Source organism: Ceratotherium simum, chromosome 7 (genome assembly GCF_057802395.1).
Source record: "Ceratotherium simum simum isolate JZ-2026a chromosome 7, ASM5780239v1, whole genome shotgun sequence".
Classification (NCBI taxonomy): Eukaryota; Metazoa; Chordata; class Mammalia; order Perissodactyla; family Rhinocerotidae; genus Ceratotherium; species Ceratotherium simum.
The window spans coordinates 38,441,904-38,468,596 of record NC_141906.1 but is presented as its reverse complement, the minus strand read 5'-3'; the positions used below and the strand labels follow the sequence as shown (position 1 = coordinate 38,468,596).

The 26,693-nt window shown below is 41.3% G+C and overlaps 1 protein-coding gene across 1 annotated transcript in view; it reads left to right on the top strand.

Moving 5' to 3' along the window:
- Positions 1–26,693, top strand: part of RAB30 (RAB30, member RAS oncogene family) — an 84,602-nt gene that overhangs the window by 47,334 nt on the left and 10,575 nt on the right. The window contains exons 2-3 of the mRNA XM_004434047.3: positions 18,438–18,538; positions 21,766–21,849. Of these exons, the coding sequence (XP_004434104.1) occupies positions 18,446–18,538; positions 21,766–21,849 (177 nt within the window). The 5' untranslated portion in view covers positions 18,438–18,445. The remainder of the gene's footprint in view (positions 1–18,437; positions 18,539–21,765; positions 21,850–26,693) is intronic.

Genomic DNA, 26,693 nt, shown 5'->3' with positions numbered 1-26,693 from the left:
TGATATCTCATTGTAGTTTTGATTTACATTTCCCTAATAGTTAGTGATGTTGAACATCTTTTCATGTGTCTATTGTCCATCTGTATATCTTCTTTGGAAAAATGTTCATGTCCTCTGCCTGTTTTTCAATTGGGTTGTTTGTTTATTTTTTGTTGAGTTATATGAGTTCTTTATATGTTTTGGAGATTAACCCCTTGTTGGATATATTATTTGCAAATATTTTTTTCCCAGTTGGTGGGTTGTCTTTTCGTTTTGTTCATGGTTTCCTTTGCTGTGCAGAAGTCTGATGTAGTCCCATTTGTTTATTTTTTCTTTTGTTTCCTTTGCCTGGGTAGACATGGCATTTGAAAAGATGCTGCTAAGACCAGTGTCAAAGAGTGTACTGCCTATATTTTCTTCTAGGAGTTTTATGGTTTCAAGTCTTAAATTCAAGTCTTTAATCCATTTTGAGTTAATTTTTGTGTATGGTGTAAGATAATAGTCTACTTTCATTCTTTTGCATGTGGCTGTCTAGTTTTCCCAACACCATTTATTGAAGAGACTTTCCTTTCTCCATTGTGTGTTCTTGGCTCCTTTGTCAAAGATTAGCTGTCCATACATGTATGGTTTTATTTCTGGGCTTTCAATTCTGTTCCATTGATCTGTGTGTCTATTTTTGTGCCAGTACCATGCTGTTTTGGTTACTATAGCTTTGTAGTATATTTTGAAGTCAGGGATTGTGATGCCTCAAGCGTTGTTCTTTTTTCTCAGGATTGCTTTGGCTATTTGGGGTCTTTTGTTGTTCCATATAAATTTTAGGATTCTTTGTTCCATTTCTGTGAAGAATGTCATTGAGATTCTGATTGGGATCGCATTGAATCTGTAGATTGCTTTAGGTAATATGGACATTTTAACTATGGTAATTCTTCCAATCCATGAGCATGGAATATCTTTCCATTTCTTTATGTTTTCTTCAATTTCTTTTAATAATGTTTTATAGTTTTCAGTGTACAGGTCTTTCACCTCCTTGGTTAAATTTATTCCTAGATATTTTATTCTTTTTGTTGCGATTGTAAATGGGATTGTATTCTTGACTTCTCTTTCTGCTGGTTTGTTATTAGAGGATAGAAATGCAACTGATTTTTGTAAGTTGATTTTGTACCCTGCAACTTTTTGTAGTTGTTAATGATTTCTAATGGTTTTCTGGTGAATCCTTTAGGGTTTCCTATGTATATAGAATCATGTCATCTGCAAACAGCAAGAGTTTCACTTCTTCCTTTCCAATTTGGATACCTTTTATTTCTTTTTCTTGGCTAATTGCTCTGGCCAAAACCTCCAGTACTATGTTGAATGAGACTGGCAAGGGGCCGGCCCTGTGGCGTAGTGGTTAAGTGCATGCGCTCTGCTGCTGGCAGCCCGGGTTCGGATCCTGGGCGTGCACCGATGCACTGCTTTGTCAGGCCATGCTGTGACAGCGTCCCACATAATGTGGATGTTAGTTCAGGGCCAGTCTTCCTCAGCAAAAAGAGGGGGATTGGTATGGATGTTAGCTCAGGGCTGATCTTCTTCACACACACACACACACACACAAAAACTGGCAAGAGTGGGCACTCTTGTTCCTGTTCTTAGAGGGATGGCTTTCAGTTTCTCACCGTTAAGTATGATGTTGGCTGTGGGTTTGTCATATATGGCCTTTATTATGTTGAGGTGCTTTCCTTCTATACTCATTTTATTGAGAGGTTTTTTTTTTTTATCATAAATGGATGTTGGATCTTGTCAAATGCTTTCTTTGCATCTATTGAGATGATCATGTGATTTTTATTCCTTATTTTGTTAATGTGGTGTATCACATTGATTGATTTGTGGATGTTAAACCACCCCTGTGTTCCTGGTATAAATCCCACTTGATCGTGGTATATGATCCTTTTAATGTATTGCTGTATTCAGTTTGCCAATATTTTGTTGAGGATTTTTGAATCTCTGTTAATCAATGATATTGGCCTGTAATTTTCCTTCTTTGTGTTGTCCTTGTCTAGTTTTGGTATCAGGGTGGTGTTGGCCTCATAGAATGAGTTAGGAAGCATTCTGTCTTCTTCAAGTTTTTGGAATAGCTTGAGAAAGATAGGTATTAAATCTTCTTTGAATGTTTGGTAGAATTCTCAGAGAAACCATCTGGTCCTTGACTTTAGTTTTTTGGGAGGTTTTTTGATTACTGTTTCAATTTCTTTACTTATGATTGGCCTGTTCAGATTCTCTATTTCTTCTTGATTCAGTTTTGGGAGGTTGTATGAGTCTAAGATTTTATCCATTTCTTCTAGGTTATCTAACTTGTTGGCATATAGCTTTTCATAGTATTCTCTTATAATCCTTTGTATTTCTGTGGTATCCATTGTAACTTCTCCTCTTTCATTTTTAATTTTATTTATTTGAGACTTCTCTCTTTTTTTTCTTAGTGAGTCTGGCTAAGAGTTTGTCAATTTTGTTTATCTTCTCAAAAAACCAGCTCTTAGTTTCACTGATCCATTCTACGGTATTTTTAAGCCTCTATTTCATTTGTTTATGCTCTAATTTTTACTATTTCCCTCCTTCTGCTGACTTTGGGCTTTGTTTGTTTTTCTTTTTCTAGTTCAGTTAAGTGTAGTTTAAGATTACTTATTTGATATTTTTCTTCTTTGCTGAGGTGGGCCTGTATTGCTATAAATTTCCCTTTTAAAACTGCTTTTGCTGCGTCCTGTAAGAGTTGGTATGTTGTATTTTCATTTGTCTCCAAGTATTTTTTAATTTCTCCTTTGATTTCTTCATTGATCCAATGGTTGTTCAGTGTCACATTGTTTAGTCTCCATATATTTGTGACTTTCCCAGCCTTTTTCTTTTTTTTTTTTAAAGATTTATTTATTTATTTTCCCCCCAAAGCCCCAGTAGATAGTTGTATGTCATAGTTGCACAGCCTTCTAGTTGCTGTATGTGGGACACAGCCTCAGCGTGGCCGGAGAAGCGGTGCATCGGTGTGCGCCCAGGATCTGAACCCGGGCCGCCAGCATCAGAGAGCACGCACTTAACCGCTAAGCCACAGGGCCGGCCCAGCCCAGCCTTTTTCTTGTAGTTGTTTTCTAGTTTCATAGCATTGTGTTCCCAAAAGATGCTTGATATAATTTCAATCTTCTTAAATTTATTGAGGCTTGCCTTGTTTCCCAACATATGGTCTATCTTTGAGAATGTTCCATGTGCACTTGAGAAGAATGTGTATTCTGCTATTTTTGGATGGAATGTGCTATATATATCTATTAAGTCCATCTGGTCTAGTATTTCATTTAAATCTACTCTTTCCTTGTTTTTTTTTAAATTTTTTTATTTTGTGAGGAAGATCAGCCCTGAGCTAACATCCATGCCAATCCTCCTCTTTTTTTGCTGAGGAAGACCGGCCCTGAGCTAACATCTATTGCCAATCCTCCTCCTTTTTTTTATTCCCCCCAAAGCCCCAGTAGATAGTTGTATGTCATAGTTGCACATCCTTCCGGTTGCTGTATGTGGGACGTGGCCTCAGCATGGCCGGAGAAGCGGTGCGTCGGTGCGCACCCAGGATCCGAACCTGAGCCGCCAGTAGCGGAGCGTGCGCACTTAACCGCTAAGCCACAGGGCTGGCCTACTCTTTCCTTGTTGACTTTCTGTCTGGGTGATCTATCCATTGATGGAAGTGGGATGTTGAGGTCCCCAACTATTATTGTGTTGCTATTAATTTCTCCCTTTAGGTCTGTTAATAGTTGCTTTATATACTTTGGTGCTTCTGTGTTAGGTGCATATATATTTATGAGTGTTAGGTCCTCTTGGTGGAATGTCCCTTTTATCATTATATACTTGTTTTTTTCTCTGAAGTCTGCTTTGTCTGATATAGGTATAGCAACACCTGCTTTCTTTTGTTTGCCATTTGCTTGGAGTATTGTCTTCCATCCCTTCACTCTAAGCTTGTTTGTCTTTAGAGCTGAGATTTGTTCCCTGGAGGCAGCATATTGTTGGGTCTTGTTTTTTAATCCATCCTGCCACTCTGTGTCTTTTGATTGGAGAATTCAATCCATTTACATTTAGAGTGATTATTGATATATGAGAGCTTAATACTGCCATTTTATCTCTTGTTTTCTGGTTGTTCTATATTTCTGTTGTTTCTCTTCCCTTGTATTTCTGACTGCCATTTCAGTTTGGTTGTTTTCTGTGATGGTTTTCTCAGTTTTCTCTTTATTTATGATTTGTGGCTCTGTTCTAATTTTTTTGTTTAGTGGTTATCATGACATTTGTATAAAAGATCTCATATGTGAGATAGTCCATTTTCTGATAGCTTCTTCTCTCCATTAGCCTAAGCAGGTTCCATCCCTTTTCTCTTCCTCTTCTGAGTTATTGTTCTCACAAATTATTCTGTTTTGTTTTGTGAGTTTTTGACCAAATTGAAGTGTTTATAGTTATTTTTGATGCTTTCCTTCCCTTTATCTTTTATGTTATAATTAAGTTTTTGCTAACCTGTTCTGGTAGAGAGCTGCAATTTTCTGATTTTGTCAGTCTATTTATCTCCTTGCTCCAAGCTTTGTAAACCTTTGTCTTTTTTATTTCAGGTAGGAGGGCTTCCTTCATCATTTCTTGTAAGGGAGGTCCGGTGGTGATAAACTCCCTCAGCTTTTGTTTGTCTGGGGAAGCTTTTATTTCTCCATCATATCTGAAGGATAGTTTCCCTGGGTAGAGTATTCTTGGCTGAAAGTTTTTGTCTTTCAGTATTTTGACTATATCATTTTATTCTCTCCTAGCCTGTAAGGTTCTGTTGAGAAGTCTGCTGAAAACCTGATAGGAGTTCCTTTGTAGGTTATTTTCTTCTGCCTTGCTGCCCTTAATTTTTTTTCTTTGTCATTGACTTTTGCCAGTTTTACTATTATGTGCCTTGGAGAAAGTCTTTTGCATTGATATAGTTCGGAGTTCTATTGGCTTCGTGTACTTGTAAGTCCAGTTTCTTCCCCAGGTTTGGGAAGTTCTTAGCTATTATTTCTTTGGACAAGCTCTCTGCTCCTTTCTCACTCTCTTCTCCCTCTAGAATAACTATAATCCTTATGTTGTATTTCTTAATTGAGTTGAATATTTCTCAAAGAATTTCTTCATTTTTTTCTGTCCTGTAATGTCAACTCTATTTTTTATGTTTTCTAGGTTATTTTTTATCTCATTGTGTTCTTCATGTCCAGAATTTCTGTATAGTTTTTTTTTAAGGGCTTTAATCTCTTTGGTGAAATATTCCTTCTTCTCATTAATGTTATCCCTGAGCTCATTGAACTATCTTTCTGAGTTTTCTTGTAACTTGTTGAGTTTCTTTATGACCACTATTTTACATTCTCTGTCATTTAAATTATAAATTTATGTGACTTCAGGATTGGTTTCTGGAGACATGTCATTTTCCTTCTGCTCTGAAGTGTTGCTGTAGTTTTTCATGGTGTTTGATGAACTGATCTTTTGCCAGGGCATTTGTGGTAATATCAGTTCGCAGATTCCACCTGCCACTGCTGGGAGGAAGCAGGAGCTGTGTTTCTGATCCTGCCTCGTCTGCTGGAAGTTGTGCAGGTATGCCTGGTCTGTGTTTGCGCAGGCTGGCTACAGCTGCTGGGCAAGTCACCCTCGTGGAGGCGGGGTCTCTGTGCTCAGTGGGCAAGTTGTGCAGGTGTGGTCCAGCACTGTACTCATGGTGGTTTGGCTTAGCCTCTGTACTTGGTGCACAGGGCACCTCTATGGCAGCTGAGACAGCTGCTCGGTGGAGAGTGTTCCCATTGGCGGGGCTGCGTGGCATGGTGGGCACTCTCATCAGCCAGGCTACCCCTCTGAAGGCGTTCGTGTGTGTGCTGGGCTGCCCCCACCTCCTCTTACAGTTTTGCTGGCCACTCTGCTTGGTGTGCAGGGCTTCTTCACAGGGGCTGAGCCATGACCACTCAGTGAGGAGTGTTCTCACTAGCAGGGCTGCCACGGCATGGTGTATGCTCCCATAGGCTGGGCTACCCCTCTGATAACGTTCATGTGCAGGCTGGGCTGCCCCTGCCTCCTCTTAGAGTCATGCTTACCACTATGTGAGGCTCCAGGGCCTGGCTTGCTGATGCCAGGGAGAGAGAGTGGTGCACTCACCTAGTTCCACTGCTTCCTGGGATCCAGTCCACCCACCTTCCGATGTATAGCTGGGTGGGTCTCTCTGGTGTCCTGTTGTGCTGTGTTGGTATCTGTTGGTTAATGAATGTCTGTTTAGTTGTAATTTAATGTAGAGGGGGAGAGACAAAGGGAACAGCTCACTCTGCCATGTTGCTGATGTCACTCCTATAACTACTTTAAAGAAAATGTTGACATGATTACAGTGATCAAAACAAAACAAAACCACCCAGTGCATAGGAAAAAGAGACAAGGAGGAATATATCAAAATACTGACAGTGATTATGCTCCTTTTGGTAATTTATTTTCCCCTTTTCTATATTTTCTAAGTTTTAAAAAATATGTCTATGGTACTGCAAAATGTTAAAAACGTGTTAAAAAAAAAAAAAGAAGGCAAAACCTAAAAAATAAAAAGCTCCCTGTAATACCATAATCCTAACACAATATATGTTCTTACTTTTAAAATGCCGTTGTTTACATACATGCTTACTTTTCATAGCTGCAGTCCTGACAAATGCAGCTTTGTGTATTCTTTTTATTTTACAGCCTATTGTCAACATTATTTCATATTTCTACATATTTTTCATAATTGGCATTTCTAATGGCTGCCCTGCATTCCATGGTGTTGATATTCCATACTGCGCTATCCCTTGTTGGACATTTGGATTGTTTCCCATTCTTTTAGATAAGATGTAATGAGCATTTTTGTTCATTTCACATTTTGAATGTGTTCAGTTCTTTCCTTAAAGTGAATTCCAAGCAGGGAGCTCACTGCAAGAAAAGTTTGAACTCTGTTATAGCTTTTGGTTTGTACCAAGTAAGATCCTGCTTTCTAGAAGAGACAATTTAATGTGGATGGTCACTAGCTGTATACATGTGTACCTGTCTCATGTTTCTCAGAGGCACCACTACCGAGCCTCTGTGATATTTTAATGAAGTGTATTGTTTGTAAATCAGTCATGTTTATTGAAGAAAATTTAGAAAAGATATAAATATACAAAGAAGGAAAAAAACTATCCATTTTAAAAATGTATTTCCTCCCAACTATATATTTCATAATGTTAACATCATGTGGCTCTATAACCTCGTCTCTGTTTTTGCATAGCGGTTTTACTCCTCTCCCTCTTTTGGGGTCTATTCTAAGTCACACCAGAATGAACTTTTTTGTGAATAAATCTTGGTGCACGTGTTGAAATCATTCCTTAGGAAAATTCCCACAAGCAGAATTGCTAGGTCAGAGAGTGTGGACATTGTTAAGGCTTTTGATGAATATAGAAAATTTGCTATTGAGGAAAGTTTTGCCACTTAATACTTCACCTGGTTAGAAGTCTATGGCAGACTGGCTGGGTGAGAACTGATTATGGCCTGAGCCAGGTTGGTGCAACAGGGACAAAGGTGGAGCAGAGGGGAAATTCAAGCTACATTTCTGACAAAATCTGCAGGCCTTGGTGACGGATGGCTTACGGCATGCTGTGTGTGTTTGTTGGGGGACCGTGTCCAGGGAGAATTTGTACCCTATCTTCCACATAGGAATTTGCCAGGATGCAGGTAAGATAATTTACAGGAAAGCACTTAGCAAACTTGAGGTGCCCTATAGATGAAAAAGCTTATTGATGGTAATGGTAATTAAGAAATCCTGCCCAACAGAGCTGTTTCAAGGATGAAACGGGCTGGTGTGTGTAGAGCACCTAGGCTCTAGACAAATAGTCATTCTCTTGAGTGACACAGGACCTGGCACAAACTTGGGAGACAAATGTGGGAGAATTCCTACATTTTATTCTCATCCATTTGAGTCCCAGAGCATGTGGACACTGTCTTCCCTTTTACTTTTCTCCGGCTTCCAGTGAGGAGGGAATCGGTTTAAACAGCTGGGGGAGGGGTCCAGCCTGGTGTGACAGTCTTCCAGGAGGGAAGGAGACACTTCTGTCCTTGGTAGGCCTTGGGTCCCTAAGGCAGAGGGAACCACTTGAGCCCACTTCTGGGCTGCAGCCCTGACCTCTGGCTGCCAGGCCAGGCTGCATTGTGTGCCCAGCCTGGGGGAGGAGACTGAAGATGCGGATAAGTGTTCCCTTCCGGTCCAGCCAAACAGGCGCAGGAAAGCCTCTGCAGAGGAAAGATTAGACACATTCTCCAATTTAGTGAAAACAACAGTGGAACAAACACGGCCCCTCCCAGGCTCTTTGCAAGTGGTATTGTTTATTATTGCAGGAGGACAACAGAGGGAGGCTGAGCTGCTTGTGCAGAAGACGGAAACAGCAAGTTGGGTCTGGAAAGGCCTTTTTTAGATCAGTTCAGCAAAAGTGTTTAGCAGACAGAAGCTCCCCATCTCAGAAAGGGATTAATGAGCGGGAAGGGTATCTTTCTTTTCCCCCAGGAAACAAGGTGCCAGTATTTCCAGGCAGATTCAAGACTCGTTGTCAAGCACCTGCACCCAGGTGCTATGGTACAAAACAAATCAGCTCTTCCTGGGGAGCTAACTGAAAGGGGGCCCACATGGGTCCCAGCAGTGGTCCTCCCTTCTCCTCTCACCTCTCTGTGGGAAACTGAATCTGTGCTCAGTGAGTGACGCCTTCTCACTATGGAAGGTGACAGAGCACTGTTACTTCAACAAGATAATTCAGACATTTGCTTTGGTTGATGCTGATGAGATGCTGTTTCCTGGATTAATTTTCATTTTCCTTACATGTCTGGTACCTCAGATCTATTGTGTATTTCTAGGAAAGAGGAAAATATAAAAGACATATATATAAAGAATAAAATAAGATATTTTATTGTCTTGCTTTTTTATTTTTGAAAATAATATTGTGGGGATCTCAGGCCTACTTTATTTTTTATTTTTATTTATCTTTTCCTTGTCTTAAAAAAATATCCCCAAGGACTGCTTTTGAGTTCCCTCTCATCTGTGGGTCCATGCCAGCCTCCCCTGGTGGTTATGCCCATGGCCTTGCCCAGTAGGGATTTATATTTGTAGACCTTATTTGTCCTGGCAGCAGCTCTGATTTGGAGTCAGGGGGCCTGTGTATGACCTTCTGGCTCTGTTGCTTGCATGCTATGTAGCCTGAGGCAACTCACTCTCCTGATTTCAAATCCCATCTCTGTTAAGTGGGGAAAAAAAGATGGCTCCTCCTGCTTCTTCAGGAAGATTCTGTGTCAGAGTGCAGTGAGAGTAATTTCTGAGTGGTAATACTTGATACAAATGTGTGAGAGTTTTGTTTTTATCAGTGACACAAATAAACTATTGTTCTACCTATTGGTTTTAGCTGTCATATGATGGATACTTGGTTTTGAGGGAAGTTGGTATGAAAGAGTGAATCCACCGTGTAGGGGACTCACTGTGCTGAGACGTGGTTTAACAGAGAACAATGGTATACACAATAAACTAGATAAAGCAACCCCAGAGTCTGGGTGGGACATTCCTTCCGTGTCACATGAAGGAGTGCAGCAGAGTAACAAATAGAAAGACAGAAAGATAGAAATACAGCATCCCAAACAGAATTTTTTAAAAAGGGCCTCTCTCACTGTATTAGGAAAACTGTCTTGCATTTTAAGCACTACTATAGACTGAATGGAAAGGCAGAGTATAATTTGTTAAGAGTTGGAGGTTATCTTCTTTCCTAGAAAGAGCTAGATACTACAGCCTCCCTAGAAGCAAACACCATTGCTAGTTTTCTTTTGTATCCTTCTGGAGATATTTTATGCATAAACAGATGAATAATTATATGCTCCCCTTTACGTACTATATACCCATCTTGCTTCTTTCACTTAATACATCTTGCAGATGTCCATAGCAGGCTGTGTGGTGCATTGATCTAGAGTTTCTGTAATCTCTGCAACCATTTTCCTGCTGATGGACTTTTAGGTTGTTTTTATATTTGCTATTATAAACATCGTTGCAGTGAATATCCTGCTCCATGTGTCTTTGTACACATGTATCAGAGTAAGTGCAGGATAGATTCCTAGAAATGGAATGGCTGGGTCAGAGGGTATGTAATAGCCTTTTTAGTTTTTAATCAATATTGCCCTCCAGAGAGGTTGCATTGATTTACCTTCCACCAGTGGTATACCAGTACCCCACTTCTTCATACTCTCTCCAGTGCAGAGTGAACTTTGCCAATGTGAGATGAAAAATGGCCTCTGATTATAAATTCATTATAATTTATAATGAAAACTATAATGAATTTATATTTAAAATTATAATTTATAATTGTAAATTCATTAGAGTTTTGAATTTACTCTTATGAATGAGGCTGATCATTTAAAAAAATATGTAAGTGCTATTTTTTTTTTTTTTTGGTGAGGAAGATCAGCCCTGAGGTAACATCCAATGCCAATCCTCCTCTTTTTTTTGCTGAAGAAGATTGTCCCTGGGCTAATATCTGTGCCCATCTTCCTCTACTGTATATGGGACGCCGCCACAGCACGGCTTGACAAGCCGTGCGTCAGTGCGTGCCCGAGATCCGAACCTGTGAACCCCGGGCCGCCGAAGTGAAGCACAGGCACTTAACCGCTGTGCCACCGGACCGGCCCCTGTAAGTGCCATTTTTATTTTCTTTCTTGTAAACTATCTGCTCATGTCCTTTGCCCATTTTTTCCTATTGGGTTATTCTAGTTTTCTTATTGATTTGCAGGAAGTCTTTATGCATTTAAGGAAATTAGCCCTTAGTTATATGTTTTTCAGATATTTTAATTAGTTCATCTTTTATTGTTTTGCCATGCAGAATTTTTTAAAAATTGAATTGTCAAATTGGTCAATCTATTTATTTTATAGCCTTGATTTTGAGTAATTCTTAGAAAGCCTTCTCCTACTTTAAGATTTTATACGTCTCATGCTTTCTTCTAGTACTTTTATGCTTTTGTTTTTAAAAGTCCAAATCTTTAATCCATCTGGAATTTATTTTAGTATAAAGAATGAGAGTTCCAACTTAATTTTTTCCCAGAAAGACTTGGGTTTTGATTCCTGACTCTTTTACTCATTAGCTGTGTTATTTTGAACAAATTAACCTCTTTGAACCTCAATTTCCTTATCTGTATAATGGGAATAATAATAATACCTACCTAGTGAGGCTGAGGCTGTTGAAAAAGTTAAATAAGATTATATATGGAAAACATTTAGCACAGTTCCTGGCACATAGTAAGTGTTTCAAATCATGGTCCAAATATGCAGGAACCTGGAAAAACATAGTGTGTTTCAGCAAAGGGGAGAAGTTCTAGGTGGCTAGGATACAGAAGTCACCTTGCAACTCACTAGTGTGTGACTTAGGGTACATCACTTCATCACTTAAACCCTCAGTTTCCTCACCTGCATAGTGAATGATAAGAACCAGCTCATGAGATTGTTGGCAGGTCCAGATTAGATCACCTCTATGAAAACATTTTGTAAACTGTAAAGAGCCATATAAAAATGCTGGAAATTATGGCCTAGTGAGTGAGGAACAGCCATGGCACAGGTGGATTTTTGACATCCCTGGCCAAGGAGAATAATTAACTTGCAATAACATGAAATTAGCAGCTGATGTAAAGCAAGTGAGCTTGCAGCAGTTGATGATAGTAATGGTTAGTAATTGCCTTCTCGTAATTAAGCAATAACGAGCTTCCTGAGACAGAACCTTGTTAGAGTGAAAGACAGATCAAATGCTTTCAGTTCAATGTATACATCCTGAACACAGCAGTGGGATACGCAGACATGAGTGTCTTGTTGAAATATGGTCCTTGTCCTCATGGTCAATAGGGGCAATAGACATGTAGAGCACGGCCCCCTTCACTGGGCAGACGCACACGTGGAGATGTACTTGGAGGAAGGTCCACAGTGCTCTGGGATCACCCGGGAGGGAGAAACTCACCTGCAGCGCTCTGTATGCCAGTCTGAACCCAGTCTCTGGAGTCTGGCCGAGATTCTAAAGAACCCCAGCTCAGTAATGCCTTCTTCAAATGTTTCTTGTTGCCCTTTTTTATTCCTCTGTTTGGGCGTTTTGGATTCGTCAGGTGTATCTTGTTTCTCATGCCCTGCTGTTCTCCCTCCACAGCTTCTGGGTGGGCCTGGTGGTGTTCCTAGGGCCTCTGTTTCTACTGGACCTGACTACTCAATTTTTCTCTGAGTACGGTTGCCAGGCAAAATATAAGATGTTCAGTTAAATTTGAATTTTAGGTAAACAACTAATAATTTTTTAGTATAATATGTCCCATGCAATATTTGGAACATATTAAAATTTATTTGTTGCTATCTGAAATTGAAATTAGCTGAGCGTCCTCTTTTTTCTTCCCTCCCTCCCTCCCTCCTTCCTTCTCTCTTTCTCTCTCTTTCTTTCTTTCATCTAACAACCTACCTGGGCAGTCCTGATTTCAAATGCTATAGAATAGCATTTACTACACTGATATTTCATGGAGCCCAGGTAGCAAGAGATATTAAAAGGTATTAGATGAGCAAAGAATTCTTAGCTAAAATCATGTTTGGTAAATCCAGGATTAAACAAAGTTAGCGAGTTTTCTTTATTGTGAGAATTTTTAAAACCTTTTAAATCTCCAAGATTGAGTTATAATATTTAGTATTTCTCAAAGTTATGTCACTGTGGAGCAATCCTCCCTCTTCCCCCTTCCTGAGTATTTAGGGTCATTGGAGCAAATGGTAAATGAATGCTGAGGATCTCTGGTAATCAGTTCTGTTTGCAGATCATGAATTCTGATTTTGGGTTTTGGGAAAACACCACTGTATAGGCAACAAAAAAACTTCATATAATATTATGATTATGTTTTTGTTTTAACAATCCTTAAATTTATAAAATATATACATAGATGTGAGTGTATATAAACAAAAAAACTAGAAAGATGTATACCAAAATGTTAACCGTAATTATCCCCGGGAGGAGGTGTGGGTAGGGAAAGAGATTATAGTGATTTTCTTTTCCTTTTTGTTTGGCTGTTATTTTTTGCAATCTTGTCAAAGGGTTATGACTCTTTGTCAAAAGGGTTAAAAAAATTTATTATAATTTTTAAAGAACACTTTTCCATGTGTTACCTTATTTGCTTTTCAATAACTCAGTGATATAGGTTCTATTATCCCCATTTTGTGGATAAGGATACTTTATACAGCTCTTTAGCAGGCTGAGGTCTCTTGATTTCATTGTGCATGCCGCCTCTTTGGTATGAGAGAATGGCAGCACACGCTGTCCTGAGAAGGGGCCGTGGCGCCTGTTTACCCAGCTCCCTCGTACAGACCAAGGTTGAGACCTCGAAAGGGAAAAGGACCTGAGTGAGACACATGGATTTTGAACAAGGCTAAGTCCTCAAAATATCTTTTCTTGAGCAAGGGCTGAGAGTCAGAAGGCAGGACGGGGAGTGGAGATCTGGCGTCTGTTCATGAGAAACCTTGACTTTCTGTTACACCGACCTCAAAGGGCAAGGAGAAAAATGTACTGATGTACAACAGTGAATACAGTTTTTTTTTTTTATAAAGGTCACTTTGATAAATGGTTTATGTTGCCAAAATCACATTGCTTAGAATGTTTTTTTGTTCTTTTTAAGCTTTTCATAATATATCTTGTTTCCTGTATCTTTTTTAAACTCATATTTTCTTTTTCTCATTTGTTTTTCCCTTTTTGAGTCTTATACATATATCCATTTATTTAGAGCTTTGGTGGTGATTATGATATTTGGGGTTTTGCTTGTTTATCTGAGTAGTGTTCTTGTTTATATCCCCTGTGCCTGGTACTTAGTTACATGGACAAATGATGACTGAATTGTGGGAGAAGTATGCAGGGCAAAAGTCTGGTGGGTCCAGTTCCTAGGAGAGACCTGGGCTCCAAGGGTGCAGAGAGGAGCAGGGCTTGTATGATCCGGAATCATTGTGGCCCTATCAATGTGGATGTGCTGCTTCCAGAACAGGGAGATTCTAGAACATTGCAGTTCAAAGGGACCTGGGATTCCATTCAACTGAGCCTCTGGAACCTCATAGCAGTTATAGCACAAGGCAGGGGATGGCAGCACCCTATTTCAGAAGGAGCCAGGCTTTGGAGTCAGATGGATCTGGATTTGAATTCTTGTCCTAAGACTAACTAGCTGTGTGACTTTAGCATAACCTCTCCGTGCCTCAGTTTCCTCTTCTGTAAATTAGGGATGATAATAATAATACCTACCTCATAGGGTTGTTGTGAGGATTAATTGAGTGAATACATGTAGAAGAGTACCTGACACATAATAAGCATTGAATAAGTGTCAGCTATTATTATGTTAACAATAATAGAATATAAAATCCCTAGAATAGTGCTTGGCCACTAGCATATCTTGCAACGTGTTTGCTCCCCAGACAAGGTATGAGTTTTATTGTCAATTTAGGGCTGGGGGTAACTAATTGCCTCTGAATGGGTTCCCCACTCCTGGGATGCTGTCTCATCGCCTGGTGATTGGTGATGCCTGAGCTGTTTCCTTACCTACCAAACAGAAGGGCTTCCTCAGGGTGTAGTTTCCAGAGAATCCTGTGAGCTTTTCATTCACCAATGTGTTTTCTATTTAGAGACAGAACGGTAACCCCAGCAGGTAACCTGCAGTTTACAGTGCAGCCTTAGCCACAAGACAGGCTGCATTTTTAGAGACCAAACACTTTTTTTCCAGAGGTTTATTTAAAAAACATTCAACAGGGCTGGCCCCGTGGCTTAGCGGTTAAATGTGCGCGCTCCGCTACTGGCGGCCCGGGTTCGGATCCTGGGCACGCACCAACGCACCGCTTCTCCGGCCATGCTGAGGCTGCGTCCCACATACGGCAACTAGAAGGATGTGCAGCTATGACATACAACTATCTACTGGGGCTTTGGGGGGGAAAATAAATAAATAAATAAAATTATAGAAAAAAAACCAAAACATTCAACAGAGCATTAAAGTAATTTCTTACAGAAAGGAGAAGGGCCTTAGCTTTTACTCTGTGGCTCTTTCCAGGTGGAAACCACATGATCCTTGACTAGGAGCACTGACTCTGACCAAGTGACTCTGTTGCCTTCTTTTCCTGAAGGTGTATAATTTGGGCCCTGTTAACCTTCTCTTAGGAGCCCTGTTTCTCAACTTTTTATTTTTGGACATTCTGCTCTGGATTATCTGCTTTGTTTCTTTAACTTCTGCCAAAATGGAGAAATAAATGTGTGGTAAACAATCAAAGCACAGAAAAAAGAACGGGGCCGAGTCCTGAGTTCCCTGCTCATTGGCTGATGAAAGCAGCGAGTTGTCGGTGTGTGGTGCACAGGGCCTCACGTCTTCCTGCTCTCCTTGTGCCTATCCTTGACTTGTATTTTCTTTTCACTTTTAACAGCTTTATTGAGTTTTAGTTGACATACCGTGTCCCTGAGTTTTTATCTGGAGTTTGACCTTGATTCTTATTTAAACTACTACAGTGTGGTAGAAAGAGTTTTGGATTTGAAGCCAGAGGGGAAGAGGAAAAGGGAATCACATTTATTGTTTGCCCTTCATCGTTCAATTCATCAGATCTTTCTTAAGCTCCTACTATGAGCCAGGCATTGTGAAGGGCACTACAGGGTAGTGGTTCAAGGATGAGGTGGGAGCTGGACCTGGGCTGTCTGGGTTTGAATTTCAGCTCCACCAGTTAAGGGAGACCCACTGTTAAGTGGGACCTTAACGACCTCTTATTTAACTTCTCCTGTGCCTCAGGATCCTCATCTGTCAGGTTAGGATGCTAATAGTGTCCACTGATAGCAGTGTTGTGAGGATGAAATGAATTAATAATATAGAGTGAGATGATGATGGTGATGATGACGATGATGATGACAATGACAGTGACGATGATGGAGAGGGATTGGGATCCGGACTTAATCAGACAGACACTTCATTGGTCTTATGCTGCTCACAGTTGTGTGCGTGTGTGTGTATGTGTAGGGCAAAGGTGCTGAGGGATGGACTTGGAGTGTGAGACAGGCATAAATAATTAAGTACAGTAAAGCATGGTGAGTGTTACCACACGACAGGGGAGAGTATTGCGGGAGTGTACAGCACGGAGCCCCAGCCTCCCTCACTGGTCAGAGAAGCATACTGGAGAGAGTGATGTTTAAGTGAAATTGAAAGGAGGAATAAAAGTTAGCTGGGCTGGGGGCAGTGAGGGGAGGTTGTGTTCTGTGTTTTGGGCAGAAGAAACAGTATTTGTGAAAGTCCAAAGAGAAGAGCAATCCTGTGGTATTTAAGGAACTGAGGAAATCCAGTGAGTCTAGAGCATGGGATGTGAGCAGAGTGGTGAGTGATGGAGCTGGCAGTGAAGTCAGAAATCAGACCATGGAAAACTTGTGAGTCATATTGAGGAGTTTGTGTGACTAAGAACCAGGTACTGTCCTTGGGGGTTTCCATTAATTCCTTCAAGCATCACAACTCTGTGATATAGGTGTTATTAGACCTATTTTGTTGATGGGGAAGTTGAGGCTCTAAAAAATTGTCACTTACCCAAAGGCACAGACTTAGAAGATAGTAGAGTCAGGATTTGAACCTAGGTCTCTCTGGCTCCAAAGCTAGAGTTCTTTTGATGACACTGTATGCCCTCTGAACTTGAAGTCTGGCTGTTAGCTTTATGACTTTGGGCTATCCTCAGTTTACTCACCTGTAAAATAGGTAACATATTAATAAATACCAGCCTCATAGACGTTTAAAAACAAATGGAAGTATACATAAAGTGCTAAGTATAGTGCCTGGCATATAGTGTGTTCAATGACTGCTTATGGACCTAGATTCTTGACAGAGAAATGTTTTTCCTTCACAGTCCCATGAACTGAGACAGAAACCCATGAGCTGCCACCTGCATGTTGGCTTGGTTGTCAGTCATCTTTCCAAGGACCACTTGAAATCCACATAGATATCACCTTTGCATCACCTTTGTAGAAGGGAATCTACTCCCCTAGCTACTTGACAGGCAGTGCAGAGGGCTCTCCTTCTGCCCTGCAACTCTGCAGTCATTTGAGTTTCAGTTCACTGGTAGGAGTCACCCTGAGGCTTCTCTAGCTCTCCCAAGCATCCTTCCCTTCACGGGCTCCCTGAGCATCCTTTTCCTCTTCCTCCAGAGTCCACCAGGCTTATTTTGTCTATAACTTTGTGAAATGAGCTCCTCTGCTGGTTTGAATTGTATTTAGCTTTGTTGGTCTCAAGCGCAGAGACTATCTCATCTCTGTATTTCCTATGATGATTAGCATAGTACTATAGGAGGGACTCAATGGATTACCAGTTGTTTTCACCAGGATAGGGCTTTATGGGTACCAAGGCTCTTTTGTATAGTTTTTTTTTTTTTAGTCTTCACAAGAGTCCTCTGAAGTAGACAGAACATAGAGGATTCTTTTTAGCACAATTGGAGAAACTAAGGCCTACGCTTAAGCAATATGTCCATTAATTAACTCTTTAATTCTATAGAGTGAACATTTACTAGGTATAACTCTGTTGCATGGGCTAGGAAGAGAGCTGAAGGATGTAATCCCTTCCTTCAAGGATAAGGTACACAGTTGAACGAATAATTGTACACAGCAAGTGAAGTTTTAGGGCAGAGGAATGATGAAGGTGTTTAACTTTATTTGGGGAAGATCAGTGAAAAATTCAGAGAGAAAGAAATGGTTGCATTGAGCCTTAAAGGATTGACTTCACGCCACAGAAGGGGTGGGAGGGAGGGCATCCCAGGCAGAGGATATACCGCAGCTCATAGGAATGAAAAGACAGGTAGTCTGGGAGGCTCTACAGCATCAGCGGGGCTGGCAGGAGGTGCATAGGAATGAGGTGGTGGTAGAAGGGAAAGATGGTGATCACTCTCACTGCCAAGACCCCAAGACCCCCAGGACCTGCAGGAGACTGAGAAGGCCCTTCCTAGTTCCTTCCCTGTCATTCAGTCTCCCAGTCCCTAGGCCTTCTTCCTAGAGCCATACACAGCACTTACGTAAACTACTTTAGACTTTGGAGGGGCTCTCTTTTCTCCCTGCTTCCTTGTACTTCCAGCTTGTCTGCACATAGATTGTAGTCTCCTTTCCCCGCTAAAAGAAAGCATCTTATCACAGGAGCGACCTGTGACCTGACTACTTGGAAGAATAAAGGTTACCAGGTGAAAGGACATATGTGTCATCTACTGTCAGTGGCGTGAGGTAACTGAGAAGGCATACAGTCCATCTGTGACCAAACACCTGTGCTCCTCTTTCACTGGCAGAGTCACCAGAGGGGAGCATTAAATTGCTCTTCAAATGAGTCAGACCTGTTGTTCCCAGGAGACTGGGCTGGCGTAGTGTGAGCTCCGTGGGCAAGTCTGACCAGGCCCCATCTCACGCTTGCCTGTGTTTGCCTTGCAGCTGTGTAAATGAGTATGGAAGATTATGATTTCCTGTTTAAAATTGTTTTAATTGGCAATGCCGGTGTGGGGAAGACGTGCCTAGTCCGACGGTTCACTCAGGTAAGACAACTCGCAAGGCCGGGGTTGGGTTTCCCAGTCTGGCCTGAAGGGTTAGGGGAACCTAATAGGATGAGTGGTTCCAGTGCCAGGCTCCTGGCTGCCAGTTCTTAACATGCACTTTGAAAGTGCACCAGCTTTGCAGCCTAGACTAGTTTTTTAAACCATCTCAAGGGGGTATGGCTGTGTGGGTCACCCTCCCCCGCCTGCCTCTGTTGCTTCCTTTGATGAAAGGGGCAAGTGGTCTTGCTTTCTGTGTGCAGAATCAAAAGTAGATTACTAGATAAAAAATAGATGATTAGGGCCGGCTCCGTGGCTTAGCGGTTAAGTGCGCGCGCTCTGATGCTGGCGGCCCGGGTTCGGATCCCGCGCGCGCCCCGAGGCACCACTTCTCCGTCCAACCCGGGGCCGAGTCCCACGTACAGCAACTAGAAGGATGCGGACCTATGACGTACAACTATCTACTGGGGCTTTGGGGGGAAAAAATGAATAAATAAAATCTTTAAAAAAAAAAAATAGATGATTAGTTAATAATAATCCCAAGGTAGAAACCAATGAATCTGGACATCAAATTATACTTAAGTATTAATTTTTTAAAAACTCAAATACAAATTAAACCTTTCAAACTGCCTGCCTATGCCTTCTCATGTCCTTCCAGAAAACTGAGTGAATCATTTTGGTTTAGAACCAAATATGCTGATTTTTCTAGATCTATTAAATGGGAATGAAATTTGTATGATCGAAGAACAATTTCTCTTTGGGGCTTCCCTTTTGAGAATTACTGCCAGCGATTATACACCTGTTTTTATACAGAAATGAGTAGGAAATCATTCTGAGATTGACTCTCTTTTGTGTTTTCCCAGAAAAATATGAATGGCATCCTTTTCAGGATTGCCATGCATGCATCTTGCATTTTCATAAAGTGCTAGTTGGAAAAGTTGAGACTAGTTCTTATCTCTAAGGCATAGGGCAACCTGGTGCCCTGGGAAGAACACTGGCTCAAGAGTTGAGACACAGGTCATAGTCTTGGCTCTGCCCCCGGCTCATCCTGTGAGCCTGAGTCAGTTCCCCACCCTTGCTGGGCCTCCCTGCCTCCCTGCTGCACATGAGGGGCCTGGTGATCTCCAAGGCCCCTTCCAGCTCCAACAGTCTGTGGTTCTGTGGAAAACTGGAGAGGCAGATTGGATAATACAAACAGCTTTAGGGCAGAGAGTCACCTTTGGAAATGCCAAGGTTTTTCCTGTGATAATGAGCACGTGCTTTTTACTAAGCCTTGGCCTGGTTGAAATCAAAAGTAGCAAGCTAACAGGCATCTGGGCTCAGTCAACCATCATGGCGTTATGTTGGAAACTCCAACTGGTTTTACTTCCACTTAACGTTAGTAATCTTTTCTGCTTTTGGCAGGAGGACAAGACTGCAGAGACGTAGAGAAGTTTTCAGTCCCTCCATCAAAAGTTCCCTTGACCTTGTATTATTACTGGAAGATCCCTTAGAGATTATTCTGGCCACTCCTCTCATTTTACAGATGAAAAACTCAGGTCTAGATGGGTGAAATGACTTAGCATCTTGTATCATGTTAGTGGCAAGGCTAGGATTAGAACCCAGGTCTCTTGGTTTTCAGCCTGATCATTTTTATTTTCTGCATGTTCTAACCTCTGAGACCATAGAAATCCGGCTTTTCTCTTTAAAAACGTAAACCTTGTCATTAGAGGTAAAAATGCTTCCGTTTTTGAACACTAATTTTTACCAATAAGCACACCACCCCTTATTTTTCTATCTACTTTTTACCCCGCCCATTCCCTCATCTGCCCCAAAAGTTCGTATTTCATAGACAGGATTATGTTTGTTTTTGCTATTTAGTAGACAGTTACAATGAATTGGATTCAGCTGTTTTGAGGGCATAAGGAGTTGAGGAACAAAATGATGGGGGAGATGTTGGGAAGGATTTGTTTTATTTTTTGGCATTTGTTAGACTGTGAAACAGCTGGAGCTATAAACTTGACACTTGGCAGCCTTGTGTTTGAGCCAAACCAAAATAGAAGAAAATTGATTCAATATTTGTAAGTAAAGTTATGAATGTTTATATTTACATCTTTTGCAGACATGCAATGGAACATTTTTTGTTGGTTTGAAGCTCAGTCTTTTAAGTTCAAACTTTAATTAAAGAACTCTCTTGTTAGGGAATGAATGTAATTAAAGATGCCCCAACCTTAGCTGCCAGAGCTAATAAAGTCCATTGTACTTTAATTTCTGGAAATTCTGGAATATGAGTGAAGTGGAAAGAGAAACGAGGTGAAGAGTTTTTTCTTGGTAGAATTACTCCCTCCAACTCCCTCCCTAAGCTTACAGGAAATATTATGTAACAGTAAATTATGTTATACATGTAATTTTGCTAAAATCCTTTCTCGTTCAGCTTTCAGTTTGAGGTAAGGCTTTTTTTTGTTTGTTTTGAAATGCTTACCTCAGCCTCAAACTCATTGAATTCGAGCCCAGGGAGGGGGCCTGGTTTACCTGATGTCACACAGAGATCCTAAGGCTGCTGCCTCCTGATTTAGTGCTATTTCTATTATATTTTCTCCCTGAATGACTTTTTTTTCTTTGATTATCTTCCCAGTGTCATTAGCCCTGATCTCATGTAATTATATATGTATGGTACATTGCACTGAGGCGAATAGTTATCACCCTCAGGGCAGAAGGAAATGCAAAAGCTTAGCGGTCTCGTTCATGTTTCTCGTACTGAGTTCTTATTTGTTTTTTCATATTGGCTGTCCATGCCCTAGACTGATAACCAGTTTTAATCTTCCTTGATTTTGCCTCTTTTAAGCACCTATCTGTTTTGCCCCCACCCTCACAATCCTGATCTTATCCCTGTGGCTCCATGCTCCTCAACCGTATCCTTGTGTCTGATTTTTCTGTTTCATTCTTTGAAATGAGATCCCCCTGCCCTTTCCCAGTTCTCTCCCTTCGCCTTCTTTGTCTTTCTCCCCCTTTCCCTTTCTTTCTTCTTTCAAGCATTTCTCTCTCCCACTTTTTCCCTCCTCCCTCCTCCCCTCAAAACATATATACAAAGTTAAACAGGACTCCCAGGACACTAAAAAGAGTTCTTTTTTCTATGAGTTAACTCAGCCAAAATAAGGGGTTGGCAATGGGTACTGATGGGAGAGAGGGAGGAGAATTTCTTTTAATTGAAAGATTTGCTTAATTGTTATTTTCCATTATTTCTTCTTTAGGGTCTTTTCCCCCCAGGTCAAGGAGCCACAATTGGAGTTGATTTTATGATTAAGACAGTGGAGATTAATGGTGAAAAAGTAAAGGTAAGATGCTAAGTGTTCAATAAGGCTTTCATTGTGCTGTGTGAGAGGAAGTAGTGTTTTCATAACATTTATTAAATCTCCTCGTTTAAACCCCTATTGAAATGATATACTAGGCCATGGCAGCTTATTTCCAAACAGAATTCTTCTCTCTCCTTTATGGCGGCAGGAAGAGGTTGTGGATGATGTGTTTACAGATGGGAAGACAGAAAGAGAGGGGCTCAGGCAAGTTGGTCCTGTCTGCTGTCACGTCAGAGGTGCTGGAAAAACAAAGAAGAAATTTCTCTTTGGGATCTCCTGAGTTGGGCCAGTAAGCAATGCTACCTCTTCTGAACAACAGCCCCATGAAAGCCCCCTGATTCCTACGTTCATAATGGGTCATTCAGTCATATGTATCATTTACTCGAGTTATTCTGTCTCCCACCCTACCGCTATCCCTAGTAAGAGAGAAATACTAAATGAGGGGCCCAGGAGGGATCCATGATCTCTCTCTTCCCCTTTGTGCCTCTGAGGGTTTGGTACCTGTAAGAACTATGGTATGTCCAGTAGCAGGTGGAGGGAGGTAGTTTTTATTGAGGGCCTAATATGTGTTAGGCCCTCTGCTAGGTGCTTTTACATGTGCTGTCATATTTAACTTAATCCTTACTGTAAAGCCTGTGAGGTAAGTGGTAAATTATCTTCATTTTATAGGTTTCAGAGCGGCTGAGTGACTTATTTATCCATGGCTTATCAGTTAGGAAGGGAGGTAGGCAGGGTCTGAACCAGTTTAGTGAGCCAGTGTACTCACTGCCTCCCTGCAGTCTCCTCTGCCATGAGAGAAAAGGGGAATGAAGGCACAATAGGCCTGTCACCTTGGAGCAAGGAAAGGGGGAAGGTGATGGGAAGAAATGTGAAGCGAGACTAAATTATATGGAAGGAGAATAGAGAGACTGATCTTTGGCACCATGCTCTTCCTGCCCCTCCAAGTTAGTGAAATTCCACCGTCAGATCTCTCAGAGCTGAGGCCTGTGGAAAGAAGTGATGACCCTGGCATCAGCAACACAGTGAAAAACGTGGCATCAGGGTTCCAGCTAGATTGCAACCTAAGCATCCCAAGTTTGAGTCCACATCATTTGCACCCTTCTCTCATATGTACCTGCACTCCTGCCTTCAAATGCCTCGGGAAGGGCAGAGAAGCTCCAGGGTGCTCATGATGCATTTCATAGACATACAGAGAAGAGTTTAGGATGAGGCTCCTGAGTGGGGGCCGGAAGCTCTCCCAATGTCTCTTCCAGCCCTGACTCCTCAAAGTGGTTTCTTACTGCAGACACTTCTACGCCAAATATGATAGTCATGGAGAGCTGGGGCCCTGGAAAACAAAAGCAGGGTGTGAAATCCATGTATATGCCGACGAGAAAGCTCAGAAAAATAGTGCATTGGGGTGGGGAGAAGGAGCTAGGGTGTGGGATAGGAAGGAGACAGGAGTGTGCACCCAAGAGGCATTGGCAGGAAAAGCCACTTGTAGCTTTCTATTGTTTCAGCAGAACGGAGGTGATTGCCCTCCTGAGGGCAGATAAATACTGTAAAATATTTAAATAAAGGTAAATACTGTAAAAATCAGGCATTTTACTTCTAAATGTTTGGGTTTCTCGTTTATATACATATATTGTGTGAGTTCATTCCTTTGACCAGAGATATTAGTGCCTACCATGTGCCAGGCACCAGGAATGAATAGAGGTGGATAAGAAACCATCGCCACTGTTAAAGAACAGGCTTAGTTTTCTTTCCTGAATCGCCTAGGTTTAGGTATTACATTTATTCCCCTTTCTGTGAACCATAGCCTCATTTTTAAGTGTTTATTATGCTTAGCACTTTTTTTGATAACATTTGACTCCACCCTGAGCCCACAGGCTCCCCAAGAGCCAGGTTTGTGTCTTACTCATCTTGTGTCAGTACAGTTCCTGTCCCCATCATGGCATTAGGCCTCTAGACCTTCATCTATAAGAAGTGAGAGTTGGCTAATCTCCCAAATCCAGTTCTAATTAATTCGCCTATGGTTCTTTGTAGCTGTATATGTAGATTCAAGATAAAAGTGACCCTCTTCAACCACATTAATTCAATGACTTCATTAACACTCGGACACATGAGGAGCAACTTCTTAGTCCTTCAGTAGAAGAGGGCAGAGCTGCCCAGGCTTCACTAAGGAAGCAGTTGTTTTATTGTTGTCCTTGTTCTTTAACATTTAGTGAATACCTCTTCTTGGTGATGTTGAAGTGTCTTCTTGCTGGTAGTTTGTAGGCTTTTTCAGAGCCCCATAGAGGCAATGGAAAAGGGAATCCACTAGTGGTTTGTACAGGATTACCTGCCACATGAGTGCCAGGGTAGGACAAGAACCTAGGTCTCTCTCCTGACTTCTCATCACCCCCCTCAGCCTCTTCTGTTGTCTCCTTCTTTCTAGGATGGCTCCCAGGAATGAAAGCAGGGAATCAAAGGTATTAGTAAGATGTTTGTAGCTATTAAGGCTTACTGCCAAATCAGTAAAGGCAAAGTTGAAGAAGAGGCCCTTCTCTTAAAGTGGTCTGCATTATGAAGGTGACTTGGGCAGAAAATATAACTAAAACATATATAGAATTTTCTCCTATCCATTGATTTTTTTTAGTTTATCATAAATTAATGAGTAATAAGCAAAACTCTAAGCTCAGACTACAACATTTTAACCTTAGGAGATTAGTTATAATAAAAATAGAAGATTCGCTGAATTTCTCTCTAATTGGGTGTATATGGCGTAGACAAGAAAGTCTTGAAAGTATGCACATATATTTGCTCCTTTGACCATCTCTCCATCTTGTGTTATAGTGGATGCTTTGTGCCGAGCACTGTGTTAGGTAAAGCATCTTTGCTCCCTAGGAACTTACTACCATCTAGCTCAAACATTTTATCTGTGAAACCTTCTTTAATACCCTACTAATCATCGCATGGAATTAATCAAGCCTTCCTTTGTGATTCCACAATCTTTTGTTCATTCAGTTAGCCACCATTCAAATGTGTCCACCATGGGCCAGGTACTATGTTAGGAAGGCACTGGGGGTGTAATGTTAGATAAGAGACAGACTTTGCCCTCAAGAACTCAGTCTAGTAAGGAGGCACACTGGTAAACCAGTGATTGCAGTACGTTATTGTGACAGTGAGGCAATAGAGGTGTAAGTAATAGTGCAAAGAGGAGAGTGGACGAACAGTGTAGCCCCATGCTGGAGGTATGAGGGTTAGAAAGCCCATGGCTGTGGTATTAAGAAAGTATTGATTGGCATGAGACTAACATTAGGAGACACTTTCTCCTGCTGGTGCCTCTTTAGTAGAACATCTCATATTTTATCATGGTTAGTTAACTGTGTGTTTGTCCTTCCTATAGACTGTGAGCTCTTTGAGATCAGGGATCGTGTTTTATTCATCTTTGTATCCTCCCTGTGCTTAGCACAGCACTGTGCATTTATTAATGACCTGTAAATACTGAAAAGGAGCAAAGGAATTGCAGAGAGAATGATGAACCAATTGAATGATAAAGGCAGCGTAATATGGATATCCTCAAGAATCAACTATAAGGCTAGAAACAGGCAGCCCCCTATAAGAAAGCAGCATCCATCTTGGCAAGGCCATACAATCACTATTCTAGAAAATATCTCAGTGGTTTGATTCTCAAAGCTCTTCTCAAGATGTGCCAGTCATGAGAACATACTGATTTCTAAGTATTAAATCCAATCACAAGTGTTTTTGGAGGCTCAACGTGGCATTAAAACAATAGTCTGTTGTTCTAATACACATCCTGGCAGAGGGGAACCATGTCCCTAGGTTTGAGGCAGGGCAGAGAAATAGCTTTTGTCCCAGCAAAAGCCATAACATCTGTATGGTGGCCTTCAGCATACACAGACTTTCATGCACATCATTGAAGAGCAGCTGCAACTTCAAATCAAAAGAGAGCCTTGTGCCGCTCGCTGGGGGCAGGGACTACCGGTCACCCACCAGTCTCAGCTAAACTGGTGTGAGGAGAGGGTAACACCAACTACCTCATCCTCTTGGGATGCAGATGTATATTTAAATCAGTCTCGGGGCCAAAGGCAGCATGATGGTATAGAATGATCTGTCAACTGGGAATAAGAAGGCTTGGGGTCTGGGTCCCAGCTTTGTGAGTTAGGAGAGTGAGTTTCCCATTAATGAAGGGGAGGCATAAACTTGCCATAGCTCACTGGGTTGTTGTAAGGATTAAATAAGATGGTCAATCAGTATTTGAATATTCACTACTTGCCAGACACTCTATTTGATGCCGGGGATACACCTGTGAGTAAAATGAACCCCCACTTCCCTCTCATGAAGCTTTCAGTTTAGTGAGGAAGGCAGTTATTAAACAAATTAGTACAACTAAATAAATGATTCAAGTATGTCAGGTGCCACGAGGGAACATTACAGGGTGGGTTGTAGGAGAGAATATGTGGGTATGGGGGATGGGGAACCTGGCCTAATCTGAAGGTTCCCGAAGGCCTTCCCTGGGGAATTGATGTTCTGTTAATGGGAGTGAATGCATCTTGGGACATATGAAATTTACGCAATTAGAAGGGAAGATTATTATTGTTGTTGATGTTATTTCTCAAGGCCTTGTGATTTGTTCTACACTCAGCGGTCTCTCTGGAGAACAGTTCTCTTCCAGTCGTCTTCTGCTCTGTGCAGGGAAATTCAGGGAGAAGTGAGAGGCATTCTACCTTCTTCTTTGTTATTAGAACCATCAGTTATTAGGTCTTAGAACTGGTAGATGACTTCAGAAAATGTGAACTGTCAGCTGGTTGCATATTATTAATCTCTTTTTTATAAAGAAACCA